Source organism: Larimichthys crocea, chromosome X (assembly GCF_000972845.2).
Source record: "Larimichthys crocea isolate SSNF chromosome X, L_crocea_2.0, whole genome shotgun sequence".
In the NCBI taxonomy this organism is placed as follows: domain Eukaryota; kingdom Metazoa; phylum Chordata; class Actinopteri; family Sciaenidae; genus Larimichthys; species Larimichthys crocea.
The window spans coordinates 11,020,820-11,047,179 of record NC_040020.1 but is presented as its reverse complement, the minus strand read 5'-3'; the positions used below and the strand labels follow the sequence as shown (position 1 = coordinate 11,047,179).

Sequence of the window (26,360 nt, the reverse complement as noted above, 5' to 3'; positions counted from 1 at the left end):
TTATTCTTTATTTGTCAAAGGATAACCCCTTGAGATGTATCATCTCATTTTCGAGGGGGTTCTTGTTGCCAAAAGAGATATACAATGTTTACAGACGATACAAAGACGTAGACACCCATTCACCACAATGCTCCAATAGGCCCCTCCCCCATACACCATACATATACATGGACAAAATAAGAATGACACAAAACACAACTGCAGCAATATAAAAGCAAAACTAGGGCTAATAAATAAAATGTCTAACTTCACAGCACAAATAACGTTTACAGCCTGTAACTAATTTTCCTGTTCATGACATTTGTACTGAATCTGATTTTTTTTTCTTTACCTGTTCATCCATCCATTATCTGTCACCACTTATCCTCTTCAGGGTCACAGTGGGGCTGGAGCCTATCCCAGCTGACTTTGGGTGAGAGGTGGGGTACACTCTGGACAAGTCACCAGCTCATCACAGGGCACATAGAGACAAACAACCATTCACACTCACATTCACACCAGTTTAGAGTCACCAATTAACCTAAGTGCATGTCTTTGGAGTGTGGGAGGAAGCTGGAGTACTCGGAGAGAACTCATGCAGGCACAGGGAGAACATGCAAACTCCACACAGCAAGGTGAGTGTGCTAACCCTGTGACCCTGTCGGCCCCAAAAATCCTGATCAGAGAAAATGTAATATTACCATCAAGAATTCAGCCAAGGGCCAAAGGGCTCATAGACAAACACATGGAGAGATGGTGGAGCGATGGGCAGCCACATAGTGGTGCCCTGGAGCAGTTAAGGTGCTCAAGGCACCTCTGCAGTGCCCACGAGGTGAATTCTCACCTCTCCAGCTACCAGTCCACCCACCACACTTTGGTCCATGCTGGACTTGAACCAGCCAGTTCCCAAACCAAGTCCCTACAGAGTGAGCTACTGCTTCTGGTTTAAATATGGTACTTTACTGAACTAGACTTGATACACACAGTCGACTAATGGAAAGCTTCTGTAGACATGAAGGGCAAGAATACTTATTTCAGTAAGTTTTTCCTAAAAATACTGTAAAGCCTTTTTATGCATGCATTTCAAGCTTTCATGAGCTAGTCTTGTCTAGTTTGCTTTAAGAGTGAGAAAATAATTAGGTCTACAGTAATACTACATTGTACAAACTACATTCACTAAATTATAGAACAGCAGGATTTATTGCAGGTGGGTTGGACTGAATTACTTTTATCCAGGTATGCCTAATAAATTAGCAAAGTAAGTGTATAAAATCCCCAAACTGCCATTGAAAAACAGTGCAGCTTTATATTATCGCTGCAATTAATCTCAGTTACAGTCACAAAGTGGTTCACAATACCCTTGTTGCCAAATAATACATGAAAGCAACACCAGTCAACCATCAAAAAGGACCCATGAAAGCTTTGGATATTCAGAATTGTACTGTTAAACACAGGGTATTGTTGATTATAGCCACAATTTAAGCTCCTTGGATGAGTTGAAGTGGCAACCTTCTGGTTTTAAGCAGGAATCTTTTTATTGGCAGACTATTGCTGTAGTGGATGTTGAGTCAGTGGATTCTTATTGCCCAAATTACCACATTTTACAGCATATTATCATAGATCCAAACCTGTGGAGCTCCTATACTCAATCCAAACCCCACAGAGCCAATCCTTTAATCTCTTAAATCTCTGGCACGATTTTCCTAAAAGTGTCTTTTGCAAATTTTATTCCTAAAACAAACTTCCTGCTCGTGCTCTGTGTATCTTTGTGCAACTTGACAGCTTCTCCACTCCGCTTCCTCCTTTTCACTCCGGCTGATGTCACGCAACAGGACCGCTGTGGGAGGTAGAGAGGTAGGGACTAGGGAGGGATGGAGGGAAAGAGGCAGGAAGGAGGCCCCTGGTCCCGCTGCAGGAATTTTGGATGGGGGCGTCACCGTGTGGAACAAGAGCGCATTACATATGTTTTGGCTGATCTTTAAAAATGGTTCATTGCTTGTATGTGTTCAATACTTCTCTCATGAAGGTCAATAAATGTTGCGTTTGAGTGGCTTCATCTTTTTCTTCTGTGTTCCGTATATGCAGCTTGGATTAATATTACTCAACTCTAATATAAAAACGTCTACAATCATAATTAACATTTGTGCATTATAGAGAAGAAAACTCTGCATATTGGGGAGATTACCAAAATGCACATACTGTTCTGTCCAGTCTTATGCCACTTACCATATATGACCTTTCATCATCAGTCATTTTATCCACTGGCACTGCAGTGTATAAATCTAGCAAAATCGTAATTGATCAAACACAAGCAGATTCATTTCATGCTGGGTCACTAAGCATCATTTTCCATTGAACTGACTCAACTGTGTTTTTCATATTGTTCTTAAAGGTCCAGTGTGTAAGATTTAGAAAAATCTATATATAGCAGAAGATGATATTAAGTATGTATTAATTGGTGTATAATCACCTAAAAATAAGCATTGTTGTGTTTTTGTTACCTTAGAATGAGCATTTTATATCTACTAAGGCAGCAGGTTCTCTTCTACAGAGTCTGCCATGTTGTTGTCATTTGTCTACAGTAACCCAGAACAGACAAATCAAACACAGCTCTGGATAGGGCCTTTAATATTTTATGAGTTTCACAGCCCCTGTAGTTTCTCCCTCTGGTTGGAAGGGGAGCAACGTTTGCTAGATGCACTAAATCCTACACACTGGACCTTTATTGATCTTTTGCAGTAGTATATTTTTAACTAGATTAATTACCTAGGTGGTCTAAGTAATTAATCTACTGCTGGTGTTTTACTTCGGCTGGATTATATTTCTTCTCATTTTATCACTGCTAAAGAGGATTTACCAACTCTTCCGACTTGCTATCTCTAAAACATTTCTCTCTGGGTGCTTTACCAATTTACTGGAGTTCAATGACCAGCAGAGCAGCCTAACCATCTCAAACCTTCTCATGTGAAAGACAAATATTGCAAACTGAATTGGGTTAAATAAACCAGATCTACTTTTCCCTGAAATCAGATGGTTTCAGGACTTAGTAACATTTTAAACTGTCAGTCACGTAATATACCAGCCAAAAGTTTGGACACACTTTCTCATTCAGTGCTTTCTTTTTAGATTAACACTTAAAGGCATCAAAACTACCCATGGAATTAAGTAGTAAACAAAAATAGTGAAAACAAAGCAAAATATGGTTCAATAAGAAACTATATAGATGAGACTATCTCATCTTGTATGCTGATTCAACTCATACTTCCTAGATTTTCCTTACCAAACTGAAACAAATGTTTTTGTTAACCCAAACTAGAGCAATACACAGCATACCTGCTTGTTTCATGTTGTTACTGCTGTAATGTTGTTTCTTTGCTTCATTACAGCAAACAGCTATTGAGCTTTACTAAAAAGGGCAATAGATTATTTAAGTACTGCTCATCAAAAATCTGTATCTGACTGTCTGTGTTTGCACAGAGCCTGGGGAGTCTATCTCTTTTATTATTCATGGGTTGATATCACACTGTTTGTCTGCTGCTGCTTCATGTACCAAATCAAGGTTATTGGTCAATTCTGAGTAAATATGCAAAAGTAAAGACCTTTGTGCTCAATCAATAGGAAGTTACACTGACATCTGATTGGATCAGATTACCAGGACCTGTTTTACCAAGTAGTCCTTAAATTGGTCGCTTTTCCACCCAGATGCAGTGGAGACTTCACTCCTAAGAAGATGTCTCTGAAATTGACTTTGCTGGTCCTTACCCAGCTAGCTTTATACACAACTGTAACAACCAAGAAAGGTAAAATGGATCATTTTTTATTTGAGCACAGAATTAATTTATTGTGTTCATTAGTAATGTGCTGTAATTAGTCCTACTTTACTAGCTGTCAATCACTGTCCGTTATGTATTTATATTTTTGTACTTTATGCATCTGACTAATGGTGTGGCATCAGAAGTAAAGTGTTCACAATTCACAACATTATAATCTGTACACTGGATGGGTTGTTGGCTAAAATGAATTACAGTTGTGTATATAAATCTACCTGCAGAATATGAACATTTATTCCATTAATTCTGCCTTTTATATATTTGTCAAATTGTACTTCTGGTCTCTCACTAGTATGTGGCCGACCAGCCATCACTGACGGGATTGATGAGTTGGCCCTGAAACGCGTGTATGAGGTTGGTGAAGCAGTAACCCTCACATGTGAACAGGGGTACTTGCCTTCAACAGCGACCCCTCGAAGGATGACCTGCACCGGCACAGGAGAGTGGACAGCTCAGTCAGACCTGACATGTTCCCGTGAGTTTACTAGAGCTATTGCACTGGAACAGTAGAGATTCATAAACAGATACTGCCTGAAACAGGAATTATAGAATTATAGGAATATAAACTAAGTAGGAGTAAAAGTTGGCTTTAAAAAATGTTTTGTACTGCAGTTGACCATTTAAAGCAAAAATCATACATCAAAATGCAAATCTATATTGTCTCACTATAAAAATAAAGCAATGATGAAAATAACATACAATTTGGTGCTCTTATATAATATATACTTATTATATATACTTTAATTATTGATGCATTATGTAAACAATTTCTCTTGAAGAAATATTCAGCTCGAAGAGAAAGATTGGTCATCAAAAATGTGAAATACATTTTCAGCAGATGTTTGCAATAAACTGTTCTAGTGGTCAAGTTGTTCATGTGTAAGAACAAAAGGCTGTTATAGCATTAAAATTGGTGGTTTATCATCCACTCTGTTCTTGTTTTCAAAAGGTCATTTTTGAGACACAATGAATGTTTTCTATTGTGCTGCTGGCTGTAGTGTTGCCTAACCTACACTCAAAAAAAGTTTTTGGGTCACAAATTTTCCATCCATTTGAATTACATAGTTTTAATATAAATAAACTAACAAACCTAATGTGAAGCAAGTAATAAGATTTATGAAATAGTACTAATAAAAATTCAAAATTACTGCATTCATTTTCACTGTTGGGTTTGGGCAAACAAAATGACTTTATTAAAATTGAATGCATAAACCTGGCTGCTACTACACTACTGTGTAGTAGAATCACATTGAGTTTATTAGTACTATTACATAAATCTTATTACTTGCTTATCATTAAGTTTATTAGTTATATTAAAGCTATGTAATGGAAATTTATTAAGTTTATTAGTTATATTAAAGCTATGTAATGGAAATTTCTGTCATGCATTTTGGCCAAAACATTTTTGGAGTGTACAAGAGAAGTATTCATTGTTGTATCTTTTTTATAGCCAAGATGTGCCCAATCCCTAGACCTCTACAGCCATTAGCAATGGGGAGAACAGAAGCTCCATTCAAGAGTGTTCTCAACTTCACATGTGATGATGGGTAAAAGCTACTTTATAGTTCTAAATAGATCATTGCAAGGTGTGTTTACAATGATACATGTCAGAATAATGTGAACGCTTTTTTTTTATCAGGTACGTCATGCAGGGAGCCAATGAAAGCAAGTGTTTACATGATGGTACTTGGAGCAGTCAACCACCTCTCTGCAAAGGTATACGCAGGCTTCTTGCATAGTCATTTGCTCTTTTTTTCTTCTCAGCTTGCTCTGTCGACATTCCCTTTGTTCTCAGCATAACTCTAGTAAGATATTTTTTCTTCTTGCAGCTGTTAATTGCCCACTACCCAAGATACTTAGAGATGGAAGAATTATCCATGATAAGCCAGTTACTGGAACCACCGTCATGTATGGGCACGGCTGGACATATGAGTGTAATCCACCTAAGGCACCAAGTTATGAGAGGGGAACCTGCATGGCTGATGGAACGGCAACTGAGCCACCTGTGTGCCAAGGTATGCAGATGACATTATTAACCATTCCTTCCCCTTTCGTCTATTTCTCTCCTTCATGACTACAGGCCAAATAGGCAATTTCATCACAATGAAACCAATCTTCCAGCATTTTAGCATGCTTCCTCACATTTTTTAATCTTCTTCTGATGATCCTAGATGTGAGCTGCTCCATTCCAACAAGCATACCAAATGGCTTCATCACGTTTGCTGTGAAAAGACAACATGGCTACAAGGAGAAGGTTAAGTACGCCTGCAATGACCACTATGTTCTGGATGGCCAGGCTGAGATACAGTGCCAAAACACAGGGAACTGGTCTTCCAAGCCGGTTTGCAGGGGTGAGTTATGGGAAACTTAAATCTTAAGAACTACCCAAAGCTGTATTTCTGTTTTATGTTTCATGCAAAAGATTCTGGATCTAGTTAATCAGGAGTCAATTAGTAAACCGCAGATATGTTGAAATAGTTTTTGTGCATCACAAGCTGGCAGAGTCTCCAGAGAAACATTAAACTCTCCTCAACATTCAGCACTGCTTTCATGCAAAACTGGACATGGTAATTAATGTTAATGTCATAATCCACTTAGTGGGTTTGCAATGTCTGGTAAAAAGATTCTTCAACTGCTCTGTTTCTCAACACAGCTCCCTGCACAGTTGGCATCAAAAGAGGCCGCATCTTCTACAATACTAGGAAGATCTGGATCGAAGAATTGAAACCCAACAGAGTCCTCCATGGAGAACATGTTGCCTTCTATTGTAAGAACAAAGTTGACAAGTGTGGCTACCCTGTAGCCAGCACCTGTAACGATGGAACCCTCGCCATCCCAGCATGCTTTGAGGGTGAGTTCTTGTCAGCCCCCAAAAATAATAATTTAAACTTCTCTAGTTCCCCCAGTGGAGGTTTGAATGTTCGATAGAAAATTTCTCACTGAGTCAGCATCATGGTCATGAGTCCATGTCAATTACAAAAGTGTGTTGTGAAAGATGAAAGTAATACTTTCAGCAGAGAAGATCTGCTTTTATAGAAAGCACAAAACAAACATACCTCAAATTGTTTCTAGTGCTAGGAAAAGAGTTGAATTACACATCAATAGCAATTCAAATAATGGTTTCATAAGAAGGGGGCAGTATAGTCTATATATGGTTTAATCAATTTTGGCATAAGAGGATGTTAAAGAAAGAATGACTGGATGTTTCATTGGGACAAAAGTAAGCTCTAATATCTGCATGCTTGACAACAGTGGTAGAAGTGATTCCCTGAAAAAAAAATGTTCCATAATAAGTCTGTCAAATGGCTTACAGATGTCTTTGGAAGAGCTCACAATGTTTCTGTGCAGTCATGCATTTTATGATTACAGTGATATATCTGCCATTCTCTTTCTTTCTTTTAGAACCAGGCAGGGTGGAGTACAACCTAAGGTCAAAAAGCCTTGCATCTGAAATCCAAATGTGTGCCACTTCCCCCCCTGCAAGTCCCACGAGCGCTGCAAGACCGGCATAACTTTGCACAAAATGATCTGGAACAGCATGTACACGGACAGGATATGAATAATTGGATCATGAATAATGAATCTGTGACAATATGCTAAAGGAGGCCACTTTTGTTGACATTGTTTTGTCACCTTCATCATTTATTATGCTTCATTTGTCATTTGCTACTAATAATAAACTGATAATGGTGATAATTAATAAAATAATTTTATTAAGGCTGTAAAATGTACCTTAGAGAGTCAATGACCTGCAGATACATACATGTCATACATACATACCCAATAGAGAGGTTACAATAAATACTGAATGTGAAAAAACTGAACCATTTGTGTCCAAAATCCGACATCTTCTTCCCTAGGAGATTTGATTCAACTTCTTACCTTAGTTTTGTGTGATTTTAATGTGAATCTATAATCTGTAATAATAATAAACATAACTTCCACGAGACTTTAACCACTCTTATGTGATATCATGGTGTGAACAACGCCTCACACATCAGATAGTGTAAACGATGAAGTGGTGAGTGGTGAAACGCCCTCAAGACAATGGCACAAAATGACATAAAGAGCAAGGCCGTAAGAATATCATAGTTTTATATATTTTATACTTTTAACTTGCATGATTTTATTCAGTGAGGTTTGTGTGCATGTGAGTTTACAGTGTCTGCCTCTGTAGATTTCAGCTTATGTCACTTTAGTGCTTCTCAGGATGAAATTGCCTGGACAAGCTCCATAAAAGTTGTAAATGGAAATATAAAAGGAATAGTTAAGGTACATAGTAAATGTAAAGTAGTAAATAGTAATCTGAATTACTGCATGGCTTTATATTTATTGGAATATGAAAAATGATATCAAATCTGCCATAATATCCTGTACCAGTTTTTTCTTTACAGTAACTTAGACCTTACATGGTTCTGAGACTTGATAATACCTCTGTAAGAGGCATTTTTGTTTTCATTATGGTGTTGCATGAGGCACTAAGCATGTTATTGGCAATGATGGTGGCTTGACACTAAGCTCTTGAAAAAGATTTAAGTAAGAGCAAAATGAGACCAAATGGCTTTTTCTTTTTAAAAGGGAGAGTACATTTGTTGTTTCACAATACAATATTGCAGCAATGCAGAAACCTTGTGGATTGTGTCACTTCCAGTAAAATGTCACAAGACCAAAAAAAACACCCAAAAGAAAAAAACACACAAATCAGCAGTGAGCTGTTACTTCATGCTGCTCCTCTGTTATCTGTTAACTTTCCGAGGGACGCAAACAGCAGCAGGAGAAGGAGACAGAAGATTTGATATTTGAACCAGAGACCATAAGAGAGAATTGGAACATCTGAACATTTCAACAAAAGATGGAACGCATTTTGATTCTGTTGTGTCAATTTGTATTTTTTATCAGCCTGACATCCGGACAAGAGCATGGTATTTGTTATTATTACTAGCTTCTATCTGACATTATATTGCTTTAGCATCAGGTAATTTCTTTTATTTTACAAGACACAGATTCAAAATGAATTTAGCCGTTTATGTAATGATTATGTTGATTTTAGATACAGGATTACATGTGTTGTTGCTATAAATGGTCTGCTGTTTTTCCAACATTATGCTATGTTTCTGTTTTTCTGTCCTGTCCATATAAAATACTTAAACTGAATGTTCTTTGTGACACATTACTGTTGTCTTCAGTCATACTGCTTAACAGTATACACATACACATACACACACAAACAGTTCCTCTATTTCAGAGACAGCACATGACTGCATGGCACTTAAGATCAGTGAGTAGTTAAATTCCTGTCTGTAATAACACAGACCTGTTCAAATGACAGAATTGGAACGTTAGCTGGATAATGTAAATCTATTGAAATTTTTAATACACAATTATTATTAAATCTATTTGTTCTTGCAGTGTGTTTTAGGCCTCAGCTGGATGGCAACATTGATTTGGATGGGGTCCAGAGGTTCTTTAACCCCGGTGTGGAGTTAGCGCTGTCCTGTAAACAAGGATACACCCCCGTGTCGGGCCCTCGGACGATTGCTTGCTTGATCAGTGGAGAATGGACAAAAACCAAATTATTTTGCATGCGTGGGTTCCCATTAATCTTGTCAAACCTTTTTTTTTTAAGTTTAATAGTGAAGTAATTTTCTAGAACACATCAACATTTTTAAAGAAATATTCATTAATATTAAAAATTATTATTATCCAAAAGCAATTTGAACATTTTCTACCAGTTTCTAATTACTATTCTCTGGTATCATAAATATGTAGATAAGTACATATTGTTGCATTTACAAATCGGTAAATTTCCTCTGTTCCTGCTTTAGTACATGAATAGTATTTCAGGACTTAAGGTTGCATTATTTGTACTCTGTACTATGGCAAAATAAATGTTTGCACAGTTTACACGACTAGATCACAACATGAATTCAGTGAGGTTGTCTTCTACAACAAAGACAGCAAACATGTCATTCCATGTTTGAATTATTCACAAAAAGCAAAGCTTTCCATTTACATGTGTTCTCTGTTCTGTAACCTCTCTTACAGCAAAACGGTGCCCCTATCCTGACCCACCATCTAACGGAGAATTATACTATGAGGATGTTGTGTACCAGAGCACTATCAACTATACTTGTGATAAAGGGTAAACTGGGAAAATCTTATTGAATTTCTTGTTGACAAGTATCAATATCATCTCTCAGCCTCTCTTAGCTACCTTGCTCTCCATAATACACAGGTAGTTATAATTTAATATATTTTATTTGTATGTAATTTGTTTCCACTGGTGCCATTACAACCAATTACCCATATATTTAAGTTCTCTTTTTTGCCATCATACACAACAAACAAAGTTCTCAACTAAAAACATGCTTTTTGGTGCCAAGCTTTTTTTTAGCATATAGGTGAAGGTGTGGTGACCAAAGTCAATGTGCATCTTACTACAATTATTATTTCTCTGACCTACCAATATTTGGATTCATGATTTCAGTGAAACATCTCATGTTTTGTCTACTTATTTGCAATATAAGCATAAGTTGACTAACATGGCTGCTTTGCACAGGTACATTTTGATTGGATCTGACTCTGCTGAGTGCCTTGCCAATGGAACATGGAGCACAGCAGTACCAGAGTGCATACGTATGTAATCCACTACATTAAAAAAATAATAAAAATTCTTCTAATTTATGTCGCTAAAGTTCTGTTCTTGTTCTTCTATAAACAATTATAAACAATTAAAAGATAAACAAACTCATCCGGTACAGTCATACATTATCTGCCAATACACATAAATTGGTATTTTCTGTCTTTTCTCTCATAGCTGTGACATGCGGCCTCGCTCCGATCCCAGAGTTTGGAATGATAATTTATGACAAGACAATCAGCGGGAATACTACTGATTACGGTGTCCATGGGACCTACAAGTGCCTGCCTCCATATGTACTGTTTGGAGATCCAAGGACAGAGTGCACTCTCAGTGGCACTTGGACGAAGACCCCGGAATGTCGAGGTAGGTTAGAAATATTAAAGATAATACCTTGAGAAGTTACTGGAGCATTGCAAGAGGTATTTTCTGATCACACAGTTCTTCTTTTCAAAACTGAGATTCAAAGTTCAGTCTTAAACTCACCACAAGGTTTATAATTGTGTAGTTTCCACCTTATATTGCTATAGTATATAGAATACTTAACAAATTAAAATGTTAGATTTTCTGCAATTTCTAAATTTGAAGCTTCAAGCTTTTTTGGCTGCCCTTTGTTCTGAGAGAAAATCAGCAAATCACACTGACTCAGAGATATGTGGGGACATCCAGTGGACAGCTGAAGTTGTTGAGCATTGCAAAACCATGTGATTAGCCAAATACTCCCAAGCACTGGCTGGTTGCAATGGTTGGTTTACACATGCAGTATGAGACTGGGTGAATATTTCATTAATGACATATATCTGCTATTAGGCACCATGTATGTTTCTAATATATATTGAGACACACAGACAAAACAGTCTGCAAAACAATTTTAGGTGGATGCCATTTGGTCTTCTCCACCTTGAGGGGAATTTTTCTAAAAAACGTTTTAAAATGGAAAACAGTGGTATAATTGGCAAGCAATTGAAAAATAATAACAAACACATAATGGCAGACAACATGACATCTCTAATAAAGTAAGTATTTCGTTCCCTTTACAGTGGTGACCTGCCCTCCACCAGAGAACATCGACAGAGGCTACATGTCAAGCAGTTCACCAAGAGACTATGACTACATGGAAACCGTCAAATATGGCTGCCATGGAGATTATGAAATTGAAGGAAGCTTCCAAATTGTTTGTCAGCAGGATGGGAAATGGTCTGAAAAGCCATCCTGCAAGGGTAAGGTTACAACCAATATTACAGCAATTTTACATGAGAAATCGTGGTGATAGCTGCATTTCTTGGGTGATTTTGCAAGGTGAATAGGCTTGTTTGTAGTATACAGTGTTTGTAGCTGTAAAACAGTACACCACTATATTTTCAGTATAATGTTTTTTTCTGCCTTCCCTACAGCTCCTTGCAGTGTTAGCATACAGAGAGGAAGGATACTCTACAAAGGGCGAAAAATCTGGATCAAAGACCTAAGTCCAAACAAAGTCCTGCACAAAGAAATTGTCTCATTCTACTGCATGAACAAGGCCCGGAACTGTGGTTACACAGTGCAAAGCCAGTGCATCGATGGAAGACTCGAAACCCCTGACTGCTTTGAAGGTAAGGAATATTTAATGAAAAAACACAATATATCATAAAGAGCATAAGCCTGGTAGCCAGAACACTAGATAGGCTTTGTTTATTTATTTATGTATTTCTGTCACATTACTATCACTCCTGAGCCTCACAGCCTAAGACATTAGTGTCAGCTTTTTAAGTAAAGTTGCTTAATTCCTCATTTCTAACTCCAGTTATCACATTTAATGAATATAAAGGTTCATTGTGTAAGATTTAGGGGGCTACATTTACAGATTATGGAAGACATGGAATATAATATATTAATAACTTTGTTTTCATTGGTGTATAATGACCTGAAAATAAGAATAGTTATGTTTTTGTTCCCTTATAATTCTAATAATTTTATATCAGAGTCTGCTATGTTGAACCACCATGTTTCTACAGTAGCTCAGAACAGACAAACTAAACAGTGGTTATAGATAGGGCCTTTTGTGTTTTACATGCATTTCAAGGCCACCAAGTTTTCCTGCATGCTTTGAGTGGAGGGGGTTGCAATCTGCAGTACACTGCTAGATGCCACTAAATCCTAAAGACTAGACCTTTAATGTTTAGAAATTCTAAATAAATTGATTGAAACAACTGGTTCATAGCCCAGTTATTGTCTTCTGGGTTCAATTTATTTCAGAAATTTAAAATTAAAGATTTTTTTTTTTTAACTATTTTTAGCTATGTTTGGTTATTTCATTGCATTGCTCCACTTCTAACGAACTGGCAAAATAAACCCGGGGTCTTTGGGTGATCTGAGGCCTTTTTGCTAGGTTGGTAATCCACTTATATGTGGGAGTAAATTATTAATGCCTAAATTTCTTCTGGGCTTAATCACAATAAAACAATTTGCTTCTGCAATTCATTTCATATAATTTTGTTTGTAATGAACAAAATAGATAAGACTTACTGACTGTGGGCTATTTGGTTATTTATATATATATTATATATATATTCAGCAACAGGAAAAACGAATCAATTAACTCATGTTATTTTCCCATAAGCAGGAAAGTAATATTGTATTAATTCATTTAATTGATGGAACAGTGTGTGCAGAGTGTTCCCATCACCCAAAATAAGAAGAGTGCAGTAGCAAGTATTGTCATTATAGAATACATTTCAAAAAATGTATACTATTACAGATTATAGTCTCCTACAAATAAGAGTTTCATATGAATAGACAAGGATATCCAGCGGAGTACAGCATATAGAGGAACAAAATTGTGTTTCTCCTGGTCTCTGGTGCAAAACAAAATGAATGCTGCAACATTCAGACTACACATAAGGTGCGAAGAACAAGCTACAAATGAAGTAAGGGAAGGGCAAGGCCAGGGTTTTTCTGTGACTCAATGAATGATCATCGTAGACTTCAATTATTAAGGATCTGTACTTGTATTACAGTATGTGGACATATTCTAACCTATTCTCTCTCTCTCTCTCTCTGTCTTTTCTAGAACCGAGTGGTATTAATTATAATCTTTATTCAAGTTCGCTTCCATCAGAAATCACACAGTGCTGAAACAGCAGCAGATACCTTGCCTGATGATTAAATGATTAAACTACTGCAATATGAAAAAGGTAGTGTTCTGCTCTTTCAGATAATAATATGGTCTGGCTGAAGCTGTCTTTTATCTGACTCTGCCCTGATTAAGAAATGTATTATGTATGCTGTTACTTTCTTTTCTGTTGATGATTTACTTTGGCGAATCAATTTTATAAAAATAAAAGATGCCAAATACAATATATGACGGATAGTTGACAAGTTCAGTGAATGTGATGTATGGCAATGCATTAACTGTAGCCACAAGCAGAAATCTCTATTATTAAAGTAATGACGCACTGCATGCACACTTTATTAGTTTTTAGTTTGTATTGACAAAATCATTTTTTACTGCCGAGGGTGAAGTGGTCTAAAAATATTGTAATGAGTAAAATACTTTTTTTTAATCTCATATGAAATAAATCATATTCCAATGTCTCCAGTGTCAATGATTTTGAAAGGTAATACATTAAATTACTAGGCTCTCTCACACTTACTTTAAAATCTCTTGCACCAAACAGAACATAACAACACAAAAGTCACTCACTTGTGATAGGCATCATAATAGTATATAAACCCTCATTGGTCTCAGCAAAATCTTAAGAGGTCCATTGTGTGTCAGCCCTGTGCTATGAGCTATGGGTTGTTTTTTTCCAAGCTTACAATTATTATGTCTTATTTTGTTTTATTTTGCACCAATGTGTGTTGTGTTAAGATTTTGAAGGATATTGTTTCCAATGGAGACATGGAACATGGAAGCCTATACAGGATGTTATTATAAGACAGTGGAACAAATCTATTTTAACAACCATCCATGTTTGTGGCGGGCAAGTTAGGTCATGATAGTTAATGAGTGCAAAGTGTTGCTCATGCAGACATAGTGATACAAACAATGTGGTTATATGCAGTGGTGGAGAAGTATATAGTCTTAATTTATGTTTTATGTATGTATTTAAGCAGCCCATCCAGAAAAGGATACATCTTTTTATACAGTCTATGAAATAACTGCTTATAAACAGTGACATGTAAGACTACTTTTGCATATTTAACTCACCTAAATATGGGCCATTGGTATCTGCACACTGTTAACTTATGCTACTTGACTTCAGCAAGCAATCATGAAATTAACTTAGAAGACCGAAGATGCAAAGAACACAGAAGAGGTGAAGATTTTGACGTTTTCGTCAGTCTTAACAAATGATAGATGGAATGTAATTATCTTGTTATATTATGTATATGCATATGTTACAGAACAATTGAAGGAGTTGGGAGTCTATAGTTTTACTTCCACATTATGTTATTACATAAAAATAAACTTGAACTTGATAGACACTGAGAGAGACTAAAGAAAGGCTAAGTATAAAACAACTCTTCAGTAGCAATCTGATAGTATAACTTCTGTGTGTGTGGAGGCAACATGAAGTTCATCCACCCTCTTTTCCTCATACTCACTAGACAGCTTCACTTTTGCGGCGGCCCTGAAGTTGATGGCTCCTCCTATCATTTCAGAGGTACACACGGTGTGGCTATAATTTCTGACCTACATTTTCTTCGTTAGTGTAAGCTTTACTGAGTTGTTTACTGAGTCATTTGGCAATGCACAGTGAATTAAAATGTCTGGTGTGTAGGATTTAGTGCCACTTAGTGGTGAAGTTGCAGATTGCAACCAAATGAATACTCTCTCATGTCTCATCCTCTCCTTCCAAGCAGATAGGAAGGGAAATTCACATAAAAATCCAAAAATCATATCAGTGTTTGGTTTGTCTGCTCAGGGCTACTGTAGAAAAATGGCAGTTCAACATGGCGGACTCCGTGGAAGAGGACCCGCTCTCACTGTAGATATAGCAGGCTCATTTTAAGACAACAGAAATGATTCTTATATTTCAGGTTATTATACACTAATGGAAATATACTAATGAATACTGTGTTCAATTCCTGCCAATAAAAACGTACACACTAGATCTTTAAGTTTCCTTAAATGAACCTTGTACTTCTATGGTGCAACGCATTCAGAAACCACAACTTCCGGTTTTATACCTTCCACAATAAGAGCCCTAGACCTGGGCTATACACCGCATATACAATGAACTTAAATTCATCCTAAGCATTGCCAACACACAATCCAAAAGAATAGCGTACAATAGCAATCTGATTCGTTACACTGTGCAAACTTAATATGGCTATCTAATTAGACAGCTGAAGATAAAGCTGGTTAAGCCGCTTATTTTGACGTGGCTGGCTAACTAACTAGCACAGACAGACAGTCTCACACAATCCTAAACTCCCAAATCATCAGTGACTGCTGCTGGTCTGTCGCTTTCTTACATGTCCTGCACCACATGTCGCATAAAATGACAACAAACATCTGAACAAAACAAGAGTCTGCACCAGTGAGCAGTCTCGTGTTTCCGGTCGCCGCTGACAAACGTGCGTCTTTTCTCGCGAGATCCCACGAGCTCCACTTTCTTCTCGTCCAGCATGGCCGCGCTGTATGAGGGCTACACGTTGTGCGGACTTGTTCCAGCTCAAACTCTGTCAAACTCAGGCATTCAGGGGGTCGAAACGGAGAGAGACAGCGACCATGTCGTCGTCACCGACTCGACCAGATCTGTCACGTTGTACAAGGTAACGTTAAACGTTTGTTTTTTAAAGGAGAGGCTCTTTGAAGCGGGGCCAGCTGATATGTGAGACCTGTGCAACTCGTGCTGGCATCCTCGACTGGTCTTCTTAGCAGTGACAGAAACCACCAGGACGCACAGGACACAAGCTTAGCTGTGCTAGCGCCTCGTTTTCACTTAAAGTTGTAAAGTAAGGGTCGCATGAGTTCGAGTAAACATCATGACAGGCTACAAAAACAGGCATGTGTTCGCTGAATCCACTGTATCACACACATTTTGCTAACCAGTGATAGCTTTGAATGGCTGGGCTCAGCGTGCATGCACCTATTTATTTATAACGATTATACCTGGCCATAAATAACTTACTCAGCTGCTTTTCAGTGAGTGTTAACTTTCAGAGTTGGACTCAACAATCGTTTGTTTTGTAGAAAGAGGTGAAGGAAGACCTCTTTGCAATTTTTTTTCTATTTTATTTCACTTATACCTTGCAGTTATTATTTATATAATTCATGGGATGAATAAAGTATATCTAATCTACAGGGTTCCCACGGCTGCTTGAATTCCTTGAAAATGCTTGAATTTCAATTCAGTGTTTTCAAGGTTGTGAAAATGCTTGAATTTTTTGTGAAGTGCTTGAAAATGCTTGAAATTTGTGTGATGTCTATCTTAATAAACCAAGAGAAAACAAAAATGTTTCCTAAACGGCTACGCGCTTGATCCGATGCCTTCACATGCAGAACTCAGTTATCATACTCGCTTGGTGTTCTGCCCAGAAATAACAGTAGACTTTATTTGTTAATAAAAAACTGAAATTGACATTCCCTGCTTGGGGAAAGTTGTATTAATTCAATAGTGGATATGTGGTTGCGCGCAAATGCTTTTCGTGTTTTCGTAAAGTTAATTTGAATTCTTTAAACATGTCAGTCCTTCACCAGTTCACACTTTATTTCAACACGTAGCTTGACACTTAAATAGACAGATAATGTGATCTTCAGCATGGAGATCCCACACTCAGCCATACATATAAAATAAACAGACTGCCAACATGCTGGCCGAAACATGTAGGCGGATTTTTACATTACATTCCAGTAAATCATGAGTGTCTCTTGTCTGTATTTTGTCTTCCTGGGGCTGGTGCAAAGCATACTGGTTGATCATCAAGCAGCACTAGCATGTATCTTGTTAATGGACAGGGGCAGTAAGTGTGGATTGGGTCTGTGTGATGGTCCTTGCTGTGAAAGGTTTCCACACACTGAAAAGAAATTACTCGTCTGCTGATAGACATACTTTAGCCCCCTTCAGGCATTTGTCACTGTTATTGCGCTATGGTAGTTACACAATACACCGCTCACAAGCTGAGAATACAAGCCAATTCACAATTAGTTAAAAATCAAAACAGTCAATCTACCACCATATGAAATAATGCTAATTAGACCCATATTATTATGCCATACAGTGGCACCGCTGCACTTCCCGTGACCATCATGGCAAACACAACTAGTAGGCTACCTATTTAAAGGTGCTGGAAAAATGGAAAAACTGGTGCTTGAAGGTGCTTGAATTTGTTCATGAAAAAGGTGTGGGAACCCTGAATCTAATCTAAGACCTTTTGTACCTTCTTTATTTTATTCTGTAGTTTACCTTCTTTTTGTTGTTCTGACAGGTTTCAGACCAGAAGCCGCTGAGCAGCTGGACAGTGAAACAAGGACAGACCCTGACCTGTTCAGCTGTCTACAACACACAAACCAAAGAATATGTGGCAGTCACCGACGGCAAGGTAGACATTTACAGTCATTCCTGTAGAGGCATGGTGGAGAAAGGCACACACAGGTTTATAAAAAGGAGGCGCTTGCATTGTTTACAGCACCGTCTATAAACTGTCAGACTGAAATTGGTCAAAAATCAGTTCTTATTTAAAACATACAAACTATACTTTAACTTTTTTTTTTACAAATAAAGATGTGCAGCACTGAATTATTTGAAAAAGTCATGACTAAAATGTTGCTCTTCAAGTTGTAAATTGTAGTGAGTTTACCCTTCTTTTGCACGATTTCATTCTCTCACCAAATTGTCTACATTAGGCAATGTGCAATTGGTCCAGATGGTTACTAGTTCCCTACACAATCATACCTTTTTCAAAGGTTTGGCCTCCCTAATTTTATGTGATGTCTAAAAAAGACCCCCCATCTATTATTTATGCATCAAATGTAGTCTCTAAATGAACTTTCAGACATATCTGCCTGACATAGTCACAAATAACATCTGTTTGTGTTTTTGTTTTTAAGGTGATCAGAGTTTGGAAGGAAGAAGACATAATCTTAGATAAAACCTTCAAAGCAACTGTAAGTGTGAACATGGCTGTTTACGGCCCTGATATGCTTGAAATGATTTTTACGTGTATGTGTGTAGTCTGATGTGAGAGCCAGAAATGTTTAAAAGTTGTGTACTCACCATTATATGTGGGTAGCCAGAAAATTTTGATCCTTGTTCCAAATGGTCACACTTTGAAGATGAGGTGAAAAGCCTCTTGTCACAGAGAGGAGTGAGATGTGATGAATCACACTATTGTGGATAATGGTGCACACTGTTGGACAGTCTCCCTTCAAATGCATTTATGGTGACTATTGAACTACATTAAGACATTTATTTTATACCATTTCACTGCTGAAAGCTTAACGTGTCAGTTACTTGATTGCTTGACATACTATATGAATATTTTAGTATTTTGCTGCAAATCAACTCAAAAGATAGTTGATGATGTGACTTCTGGTCACAAGGAAGTTGGTGTAACCCTTTATTTCTGTTCCAATCAATAGGTAAATTTATCATTTATTTTACAACAAGGTATTACAACAATCCCCTCCTAACTACAGTGATGATTTCCATTTAGAATGTCTCTTAATCTGATAGTTTCCTCCATAGATTTGTGACTAAAACAGGACAAATTCTCATTCCTATCCTCTCCAGGTGTCATCAGATGTCTGGAGGGTCCACTGTGTACCTGGAGGGCAGCCTGTGGTTTTGTTCCAGAGAGGAGCTGTGAGACTCTTGGACTCTCTCCTTTCTGCTCCTCAGCAGTCAATAGAGGAAGTCCTGGCTCAAGAAGAGACCATTAGGTCAGTATCACTAAGCTTCACGGGCCAACTTGCACATTTGCACATCACATTTATATAGACAATGAAAGTTAAAATCTTGAAATGAGCCGATTGGCTGTACTGTGCTGCAGTCTGATGAGTGTGTTGTTGATGATTCTTTTTGTCTTCAGGTGGAGCACCAACATAGCGGCAGAGTCACAACAGTTTGTCATCTTCACAACTGAACAGGTAACTGAACTGAACAAATAAATAATTCTTTCTGTCCTTGTTTGCTGTGCATCAACTCTTTGTTGCCGGTATGACTAGAGGATTCTTTGTCTGTAATGGCTGTCACTGTCTTCCCACAGAAAGGAGAGAATTTCCTCTACCTGCAGAGACTGAATCCCAACACCCTACAGAGGTACCGACTGGAGAGAGAGGAGCCCGGTCTTTCTCCGCTCAGCTTCTCTGCCTCCTACAGGGACAAACACATCCAGCTGCTTTACCTCTGTAAGCCTGAAAACATTTTTAACATCAGGCTAGTTTTGTTTTGTGAGGTTTTTAAAGGGTTAATCGTTTCAGATGAATGGAGCCATACAATGTGGAGCACAAATGCAGGATGTTAAATGCAAGACAAGTTTAATAGTTGTCAATTCTGTTCAGTTCTCTCTAATCTTTTCCACCTTTTTACCCCTTTGTCTCATTTTCCTGCCATCCAGACCCTAATGGTCATGTTTACCAGAGTGTAGTATCTCTACGGAGCCCAGGGACTGATGATGGGGCCCAAGCGCTTCCGCTGCCTCGTAACCTGCTGTTGGGTCTTGCTGTCGGTGAAGGTCTGCTGGAGGCAGCATCAGCCTTGGTCCTGGATGAAGCCCATGTAGCTGTTGTCGGGGTTCCACACCCCTCTGCTGGAGTTGGTAAAGGTAAATGCTGTTAAATTACACTGCTTATAGTGCTCTGCTGACACTACGGCTGCCTCATGAAAGTCGATTATTGGAGTCATCAGTTGAGAAGATTTTGTCAGTTGAATCAATGCACTTTTGTGCAACAGCACTGCATGCTGTAACCTTTACAGTCTCAAAATCATGAAGCAGAAGGCAGTGATGACTGTCAGCCCACTGTGATTGACTCTTTGCTGTCAGCAGCACAGCAGGAGACACACTTTGTTGTGTGCCGTGGCATATCTGTTTAAGGTTTTAAGATGCAATTAGTCTGAGCTTCTAGATGGTTTTCATGGCAATAAAACTGGGGAGTTCTCGCGTTTGAAGCGCGACGGATCTTAATTAAGTCAATCTGGGATACACCACAAGGCTTTCAGGAAGCCATATTGTTATGTCAGCATGTACAACCCTGGAGTTGTGTCCTAAATGTTTTAAATATGAAAAGTTCATACTGGAAAAGTATTTTCTGATCTTATTGGCCAGTTAGACATTTTATTAACTTTTCACACTTTAAATAATAAAAATGACAAAAAACACAGGGCTAGGAGGCTTCACTTAATACAATAGTGTTTTTTTTTTTTTTTTTGTCCGATGACTGACTAGTGTGCACATCTTGTGCTGTGAGGAAATAACAGGATTTTCTGTTTGAGAAGTAAAAATAAATGTATTGGTTCAAATGATTAGAACTAAAGTAATTACAAAGCTAACAGTCTGAGGCTAGAAATAATGAAACAGAATGATGAGTGAAGCTATGTGACTCAGGTATCTGATGTGAGTGTGTTGTTCTTGAATGGCTCTTTTCAGACTTCCTCTGCATCTGGAATACCAATTTCCAGACACTTCAGGCAGGAAAAGAGATGGCGGGTAAAATCTACGGACAGGTAGGAATGCTTGGTGTATTAAACGCAAATAAACCACCAAGCTAAGCTTTCCTAATGTTTCTGTTTTATGATCAGTGGATGAATAAATGTTAATGATTTTTAGCCATGTTTGTGGCCGGGCCCAAGAGCTCATGCAGGACACTCACCAGTGTGTACTGCTGAGGTTAAAACTATGCACGAACCACCCACTCAGGCTTCTCGCATTTTTATTAATACTGCAGGCCAAGGTTCCCTGTCCTTCCAGCTGCTGGGTGCTGATGGAGGACTGTATGACTTTGGTAGAACATTGTGTCTGCTCTCCACTGTGATGGGGCTCTCTGTCCCTCCTCACAACTTTATGGCAGTTCACAACTTTAAAACTGACACATAAATAGACCAATTGTGTTTTCTATATTATCACTCTTAATCTGTCAACTTGTGCTGCTAACTCCTGGTTGTATTAATTGTCTTTTATTCCCCTGGTTTAGCTCTGGACTTATTCCAACAAGTTATTCATTCCACATGGGAAAACCCTCTCTGTTATTCCATATGAGTGTCCCAAATCTTCCCTGGCCGCTGCTCTTGGAAAACTAAGACAGGCTAAGACTGAAGGTGAGCTAAAACAAGTAGTACTGCTACTGTAGGAATAGTAACTTTTTGCAACAGATGACATCTGACTAAAATGTTTTATGTCTGAATGCACTGATTGAACATAAATAAATAGTGTTGATGCTGTTGCTGCATTACTGTATTATGTCAACATACACACTGGAAATGTAGAGATGATAGTCAGTTTATTTTCTGTCTCGTACAGAGTCCAAAGCTCTGGCGTCTGTGCCATCTTGGAATAACATTCTGCATGGAGACAAAGCTCAACCCTCGAGAACAGTGGAGACCAGAAAGACGGTAAGGCAAAATAAAGGACCTTTTGTAGGCAGAAAGATGGTGTGATTCATCAGTGCCACGCACTGTGCCTTAAACTGGCTAACAGTGTATGACAAAACAAGTAGTACTAATAAGAAAGGACTCTGTTTGATTGTAATTTGGAGTAATTTCTGGGAAAATATTGCAACAAAACATGGCTACTGTATTGCGTTTTAGATTTATTTATTAAGATAACTCGAATTATATTTAAGTCTCTCCTCAAACACAAGTGTATGACATTGCTGAATAAACATGTACCCACAATTAAAAGCATCAGTTGTGTGTGATGTGGCACAATCTTTGTAAACCGTAAATTCACTGTGGGTCTGAATGTAGTGCCACCTGAAGAGTGATGGTTCAGTAATGCTCCTCTCACTGGTATGGTGTTTATATGGCTTGATTCTTCTTTCCATGCAGAGAACAACCCGTAAGAGCCAATCAGCACCTAGTTTAACAATCGATCAAGTTCTGGAGCTCATTAAGGTAAATCTTGGACTTTTTATTGATCATAAATCATATCATAAATACTGGAAATATGTAGGAATATTATAATAACAAAATATTTTACTTTTCTCGTACAGGAGGCACCAGCTGAAGAGGTCCATAAAGAGGTGGAGGGGCTCATCTCCAGGGCAGACATACAGGACTTGCAGCCCTCAGTGGGGCAGCTAGCATCAACCCTTGTGTCCCGGAGCCTGGCTGATCAAGCCTTCTACACCCCGAGCATCCTGGCACAGCTAGTGCACACCCAGTCCCTCTCCCACAGGTCAGTAAGACATTATTTTTCATGGGTGATTAACAGAACAGTTCAAATCTTGACTCTCAGAACTATTTAATCCACCTTCAGTCTGCATAATGTATTACTGTACTTAGAACCTGCATTTCAATGCAAATGTTATAATTGAGTTTGTTTGCATAATGATGCAGAAACCATTAATAAATTGACTGATTTTCTTTATACTGGTAGAGAGTTAATTAAATCGGTAAGTGTTATTTCTGTTAAATGTGACGATTTACCATCATGGCCCTCAACAGTGTTTGTCCTGACCTTGTGCTCCTGGCCCTGGAGAGGAAGGATTACTTTCTGTGTCAACTCTGCTTGCAATTCTTCCCCGACATCCCAGAAGCTGTTACCTGTGCTTGTCTCAAAGCCTTTATCAGGTAAAACTAATAGTTTTTTAATTGTATTTTGAGTTTGGAACTCATCTGATAAAAGTGATTTTTGCAGTTTAATAATCTGCTCATTAGCCTTGTTCTTCGACATCTTGCAGTATGCCAGACGTCGATGCAGAGAAAGCGAGCCTGGAGCCTGAGAGTGTTGCCTTCATGGAAACCCTGATCGCTAGGGAACATGGCCAGGGTGGCTTGCAGAACGGTTTCAGCCCTACCTCCTGTGGCGGGGACGCCCTCAGTGGAGGTGGCACTGTCATTAAAACCAGAGCAGAAGACGAGGAGAAGCTCTCAACTCCTCCAGAGCAAATCTGTCCAGTGGGATTACATAAGGCTGTTCTACTGTATCCTTTCAGTACACAACAACGCTCTCTTTCACCATTTTGTTGTTTTACATTGTCTTATGTGTCGTATATCAGTAACAAGCTTAATATTGCAGTCAAATGGCATAATTGCAAACATTTTGGTGTATTATGATGTGGGATACAAGATCTTAACTCAGGCTGCACAGAAATGAGGTCTTGCGGACGGCGTACAGTGACACTTTCCTCCTCCCACACCTAAAAGATCTTTGCTCTCAACATGTTGTTGTGAGTAACAATTAGTTTTTCCAGCACTCATTCATTTTTCAAAGCAGCTGACTCTATACATTTTTTTTTTAATAATACTAACTGTAATGGATGCTTAAATAGCCTGTGTTTACTATGTCCATTTTCCTTCTCATCCAATCAGCTCTTCCTCCAGTACCTGCAGTTCCTTTACCAAAAGTTTTCCCAAGATACTTACCCACACAGGCACGGCCAGAGATCACCGAGTCTGACTCAGGTCTGTACCAGTGTTTAACTAGATAATTAGGGTGGCCACACACTGTCTGTCACACCAGGGCGCATTAAGCGACAAGTCTGGGGGCAGAAAAAAGTATTTTGCTGGCAGTTTGTCAGTCACATTTTGACCTGAACTATGTGCGGTAGCATGAAAAAGTTTCCAACTTCTATTGCTTATCACAAAATAGCTGTTAAAAGAAGTGGAATGCAACCGTTTTGTCAATCTAGTTTGAAAATAATTAAATTACTAACTCCATTTTTTTCTCTTGCATTCGATTATAGATCATGGATTGGGTATGCTTGCTCTTGGATGCCAATTTCACAGTGCTAGTCATGACTCCAGAGGCCAAAAGCTTACTGCTGAACCTACACAGCTTTGTTAAATCCCAGGTAATAAACAGTCCTCCCTTCTGTCTGCTATTTAATTGGCTAAATGTTAAATATTCTGTGAAAAGAAATAAATAAAAATGCCTTTTTGTGTCCTCAGGTGAGACTTGTTTCTGAGCTTGGGAAGATCGAGGGCAGCCTCCAAGAACTCAATAAGATGAAAGTGAATAAGGATGTCGGACAATACTCCATCGAAGTCATTGAGCTGTTTTAGAACAATGTGTATACTTTTAATAAATCATTGAGCATATTGTCCTCTTACGTTTTACCTGTAGTGGTTTCAAGGTTGTATACTTCTTACAAATGGTATAATATTCAATGTGTTTTGGCACAGATGCTAGCCATCAGAGTTTTACTGTATATGAAACAAAGGTAATTTAGCCTTTAAACCATGTTTTAAACTTATTAAGCTCATGGTCTTTGACCAGGTGATATGGTTTGCATCAATTCTGTCTGTTCAAATGCCAAACTGATTAATAATGGGTTTGTAATATGCATGCAAAAGCTGGCTAATACAACAATAAGGCAGTAGTTTGTAAAGTTCATAAAGGGACTCTGCTTTTGAACATTTAACCATGAGAGTGAATGGCTGTTTTTCTTTTTTTGTATGTGTCCTAACACAACTGAATATTTGTGAATCCGTCAGCTGTGACTTTGTACAAGGTATTCTGCAGGAAATCCTTTTATTTTGAATACAAATATATAACGATGAGAAAACTTTGAGTCGTGTCACTGTTTCTTTTCGTCATTACTTCTGAAACTTGCACTTTGGACAACAAAAGGTGATTGTAATTTGTATTTGTTAATAGGTTCTTGTGCAAGCGACGTTTGAGTCGGTGTAGTACTTTTAACATTAACCAGCAGCTGTGGTTCAACTCCTCTCATGCTGCTCAGGAACACACCCATGGCCTGATTCAGTAACTGAAAATAATCACCCACACCGCTGACCTACTATAAGACATTTTGACTTTACTGGGAGAGTTATGAGATGAGTGGTATGAAGAAAAATAAATCTACAAGGGGGGCCTTCAGAATTAAGCTAAATATAATCTTAAGAGTCAGTTCAACAGTATGTAGGTATTTGGTTAACAAGTTGTTAACGCTATTAACACAGGAACAACATTTAGCAAATGTTTAAACTATATTACTTGCTTCCAATGAATAGATGGCTACGAGCTAAAATGCTACTGTGGCGTATTTAGCTACGTATAGCTATTGCGAACTCGTTGGTTTAGCTATGTGGGCTACCGACAGCTCGCTGTGTTGGTTCATTGCATCGATTTACCATCGGAAAAAAATAAAGATTCGTTGTCGGCAGGATTCGAACCTGCGCGGGGAGACCCCAATGGATTTCTAGTCCATCGCCTTAACCACTCGGCCACGACAACAGTCAGACATATATGTGTCAGGATACCATTATAAACGAACTAATATATGAATTTATTTCGGTTAAATTTTTCTTCTGATAATGTTAGCGATTAAAAATTGCATAGCTATGTTTCGACTGGCGAACGCTACCAGGTGAACATATGTTTCGGCTGTCTTGTGTGTATTCTTGAAATAACTTAACTGCTAAGGATAAAACACAAGACTGAAACTAATGTTTCTCACTCATTAAGTCAAGCCCAAGGGGTGATATATAATAAAGTCAAGAGTGAGGGGTGTCTCGGACCACTCATTTGCTGCTCTCTGGTTAAATAATGTCTTACATCGTTACAACAGTGCAGGTTTATTATGAAGAATCTCATCACCGGTCTTGTTGTATTTCAGTTTACTGGCCAATATAAGACTGCGGTCAAGTAAGTCGTTCGTCTTTTCGTGGTCAAATCAGCCGCACCAAAATTTCAAGTGCGCCCGTACTACAGAATGTATGGCAAAAGCAGGTAGTCCATGATACGGAGCCAGCAAACATTCGATTTTCAAAATAAAACGTCCGTTATTCCAAGGCAGTAAAGACATGCCAATGTGATCCGAA

At 38.3% G+C, this 26,360-nt stretch overlaps 3 protein-coding genes and 1 non-coding gene across 5 annotated transcripts; 3 read left to right on the top strand and 1 right to left on the bottom strand.

Annotated features, from left to right (window-relative positions):
* The first annotated feature begins 3,642 nt into the window (after window positions 1–3,642).
* On the top strand, window positions 3,643–7,633 carry LOC104933553 (beta-2-glycoprotein 1). Its single transcript, XM_010749045.3, has 8 exons — window positions 3,643–3,779; window positions 4,102–4,284; window positions 5,260–5,356; window positions 5,449–5,525; window positions 5,639–5,824; window positions 5,981–6,160; window positions 6,463–6,660; window positions 7,212–7,633. Exons 1-8 carry the CDS (start codon window positions 3,710–3,712, stop codon window positions 7,319–7,321), a joined length of 1,101 nt encoding a protein of 366 aa, XP_010747347.3. The 5' UTR covers window positions 3,643–3,709; the 3' UTR covers window positions 7,322–7,633.
* An 871-nt stretch (window positions 7,634–8,504) lies between these two features.
* LOC109138239 (beta-2-glycoprotein 1) lies at window positions 8,505–14,022 on the top strand. The gene is made up of 8 exons (XM_027283470.1): window positions 8,505–8,731; window positions 9,219–9,395; window positions 9,855–9,951; window positions 10,369–10,445; window positions 10,627–10,815; window positions 11,490–11,669; window positions 11,844–12,041; window positions 13,499–14,022. Exons 1-8 carry the CDS (start codon window positions 8,662–8,664, stop codon window positions 13,561–13,563), a joined length of 1,053 nt encoding a protein of 350 aa, XP_027139271.1. The 5' UTR covers window positions 8,505–8,661; the 3' UTR covers window positions 13,564–14,022.
* Window positions 14,023–16,020: 1,998 nt separating this feature from the next.
* Window positions 16,021–25,108, top strand: nol11 (nucleolar protein 11). Of its 2 annotated transcripts, none has more exons than XM_027283611.1 (18): window positions 16,021–16,209; window positions 17,866–17,979; window positions 18,488–18,544; window positions 19,170–19,318; window positions 19,468–19,525; window positions 19,645–19,786; window positions 19,996–20,202; window positions 21,025–21,101; window positions 21,569–21,692; window positions 21,904–21,986; window positions 22,422–22,487; window positions 22,586–22,770; window positions 23,040–23,165; window positions 23,276–23,518; window positions 23,686–23,764; window positions 23,907–23,999; window positions 24,281–24,388; window positions 24,486–25,108. In XM_027283611.1, exons 1-18 carry the CDS (start codon window positions 16,063–16,065, stop codon window positions 24,597–24,599), a joined length of 2,172 nt encoding a protein of 723 aa, XP_027139412.1. In that variant the 5' UTR covers window positions 16,021–16,062; the 3' UTR covers window positions 24,600–25,108. The 2 variants fall into 2 exon arrangements, with proteins under 2 accessions (XP_027139412.1, XP_019113462.2); XM_019257917.2 differs by having other exon boundaries at window positions 16,022–16,209; window positions 21,895–21,986.
* A 583-nt stretch (window positions 25,109–25,691) lies between these two features.
* On the bottom strand, window positions 25,692–25,773 carry trnas-aga (transfer RNA serine (anticodon AGA)). The gene has a single exon. It is a non-coding gene; the product is annotated as a tRNA-Ser (tRNA).
* Window positions 25,774–26,360: the final 587 nt, after the last annotated feature.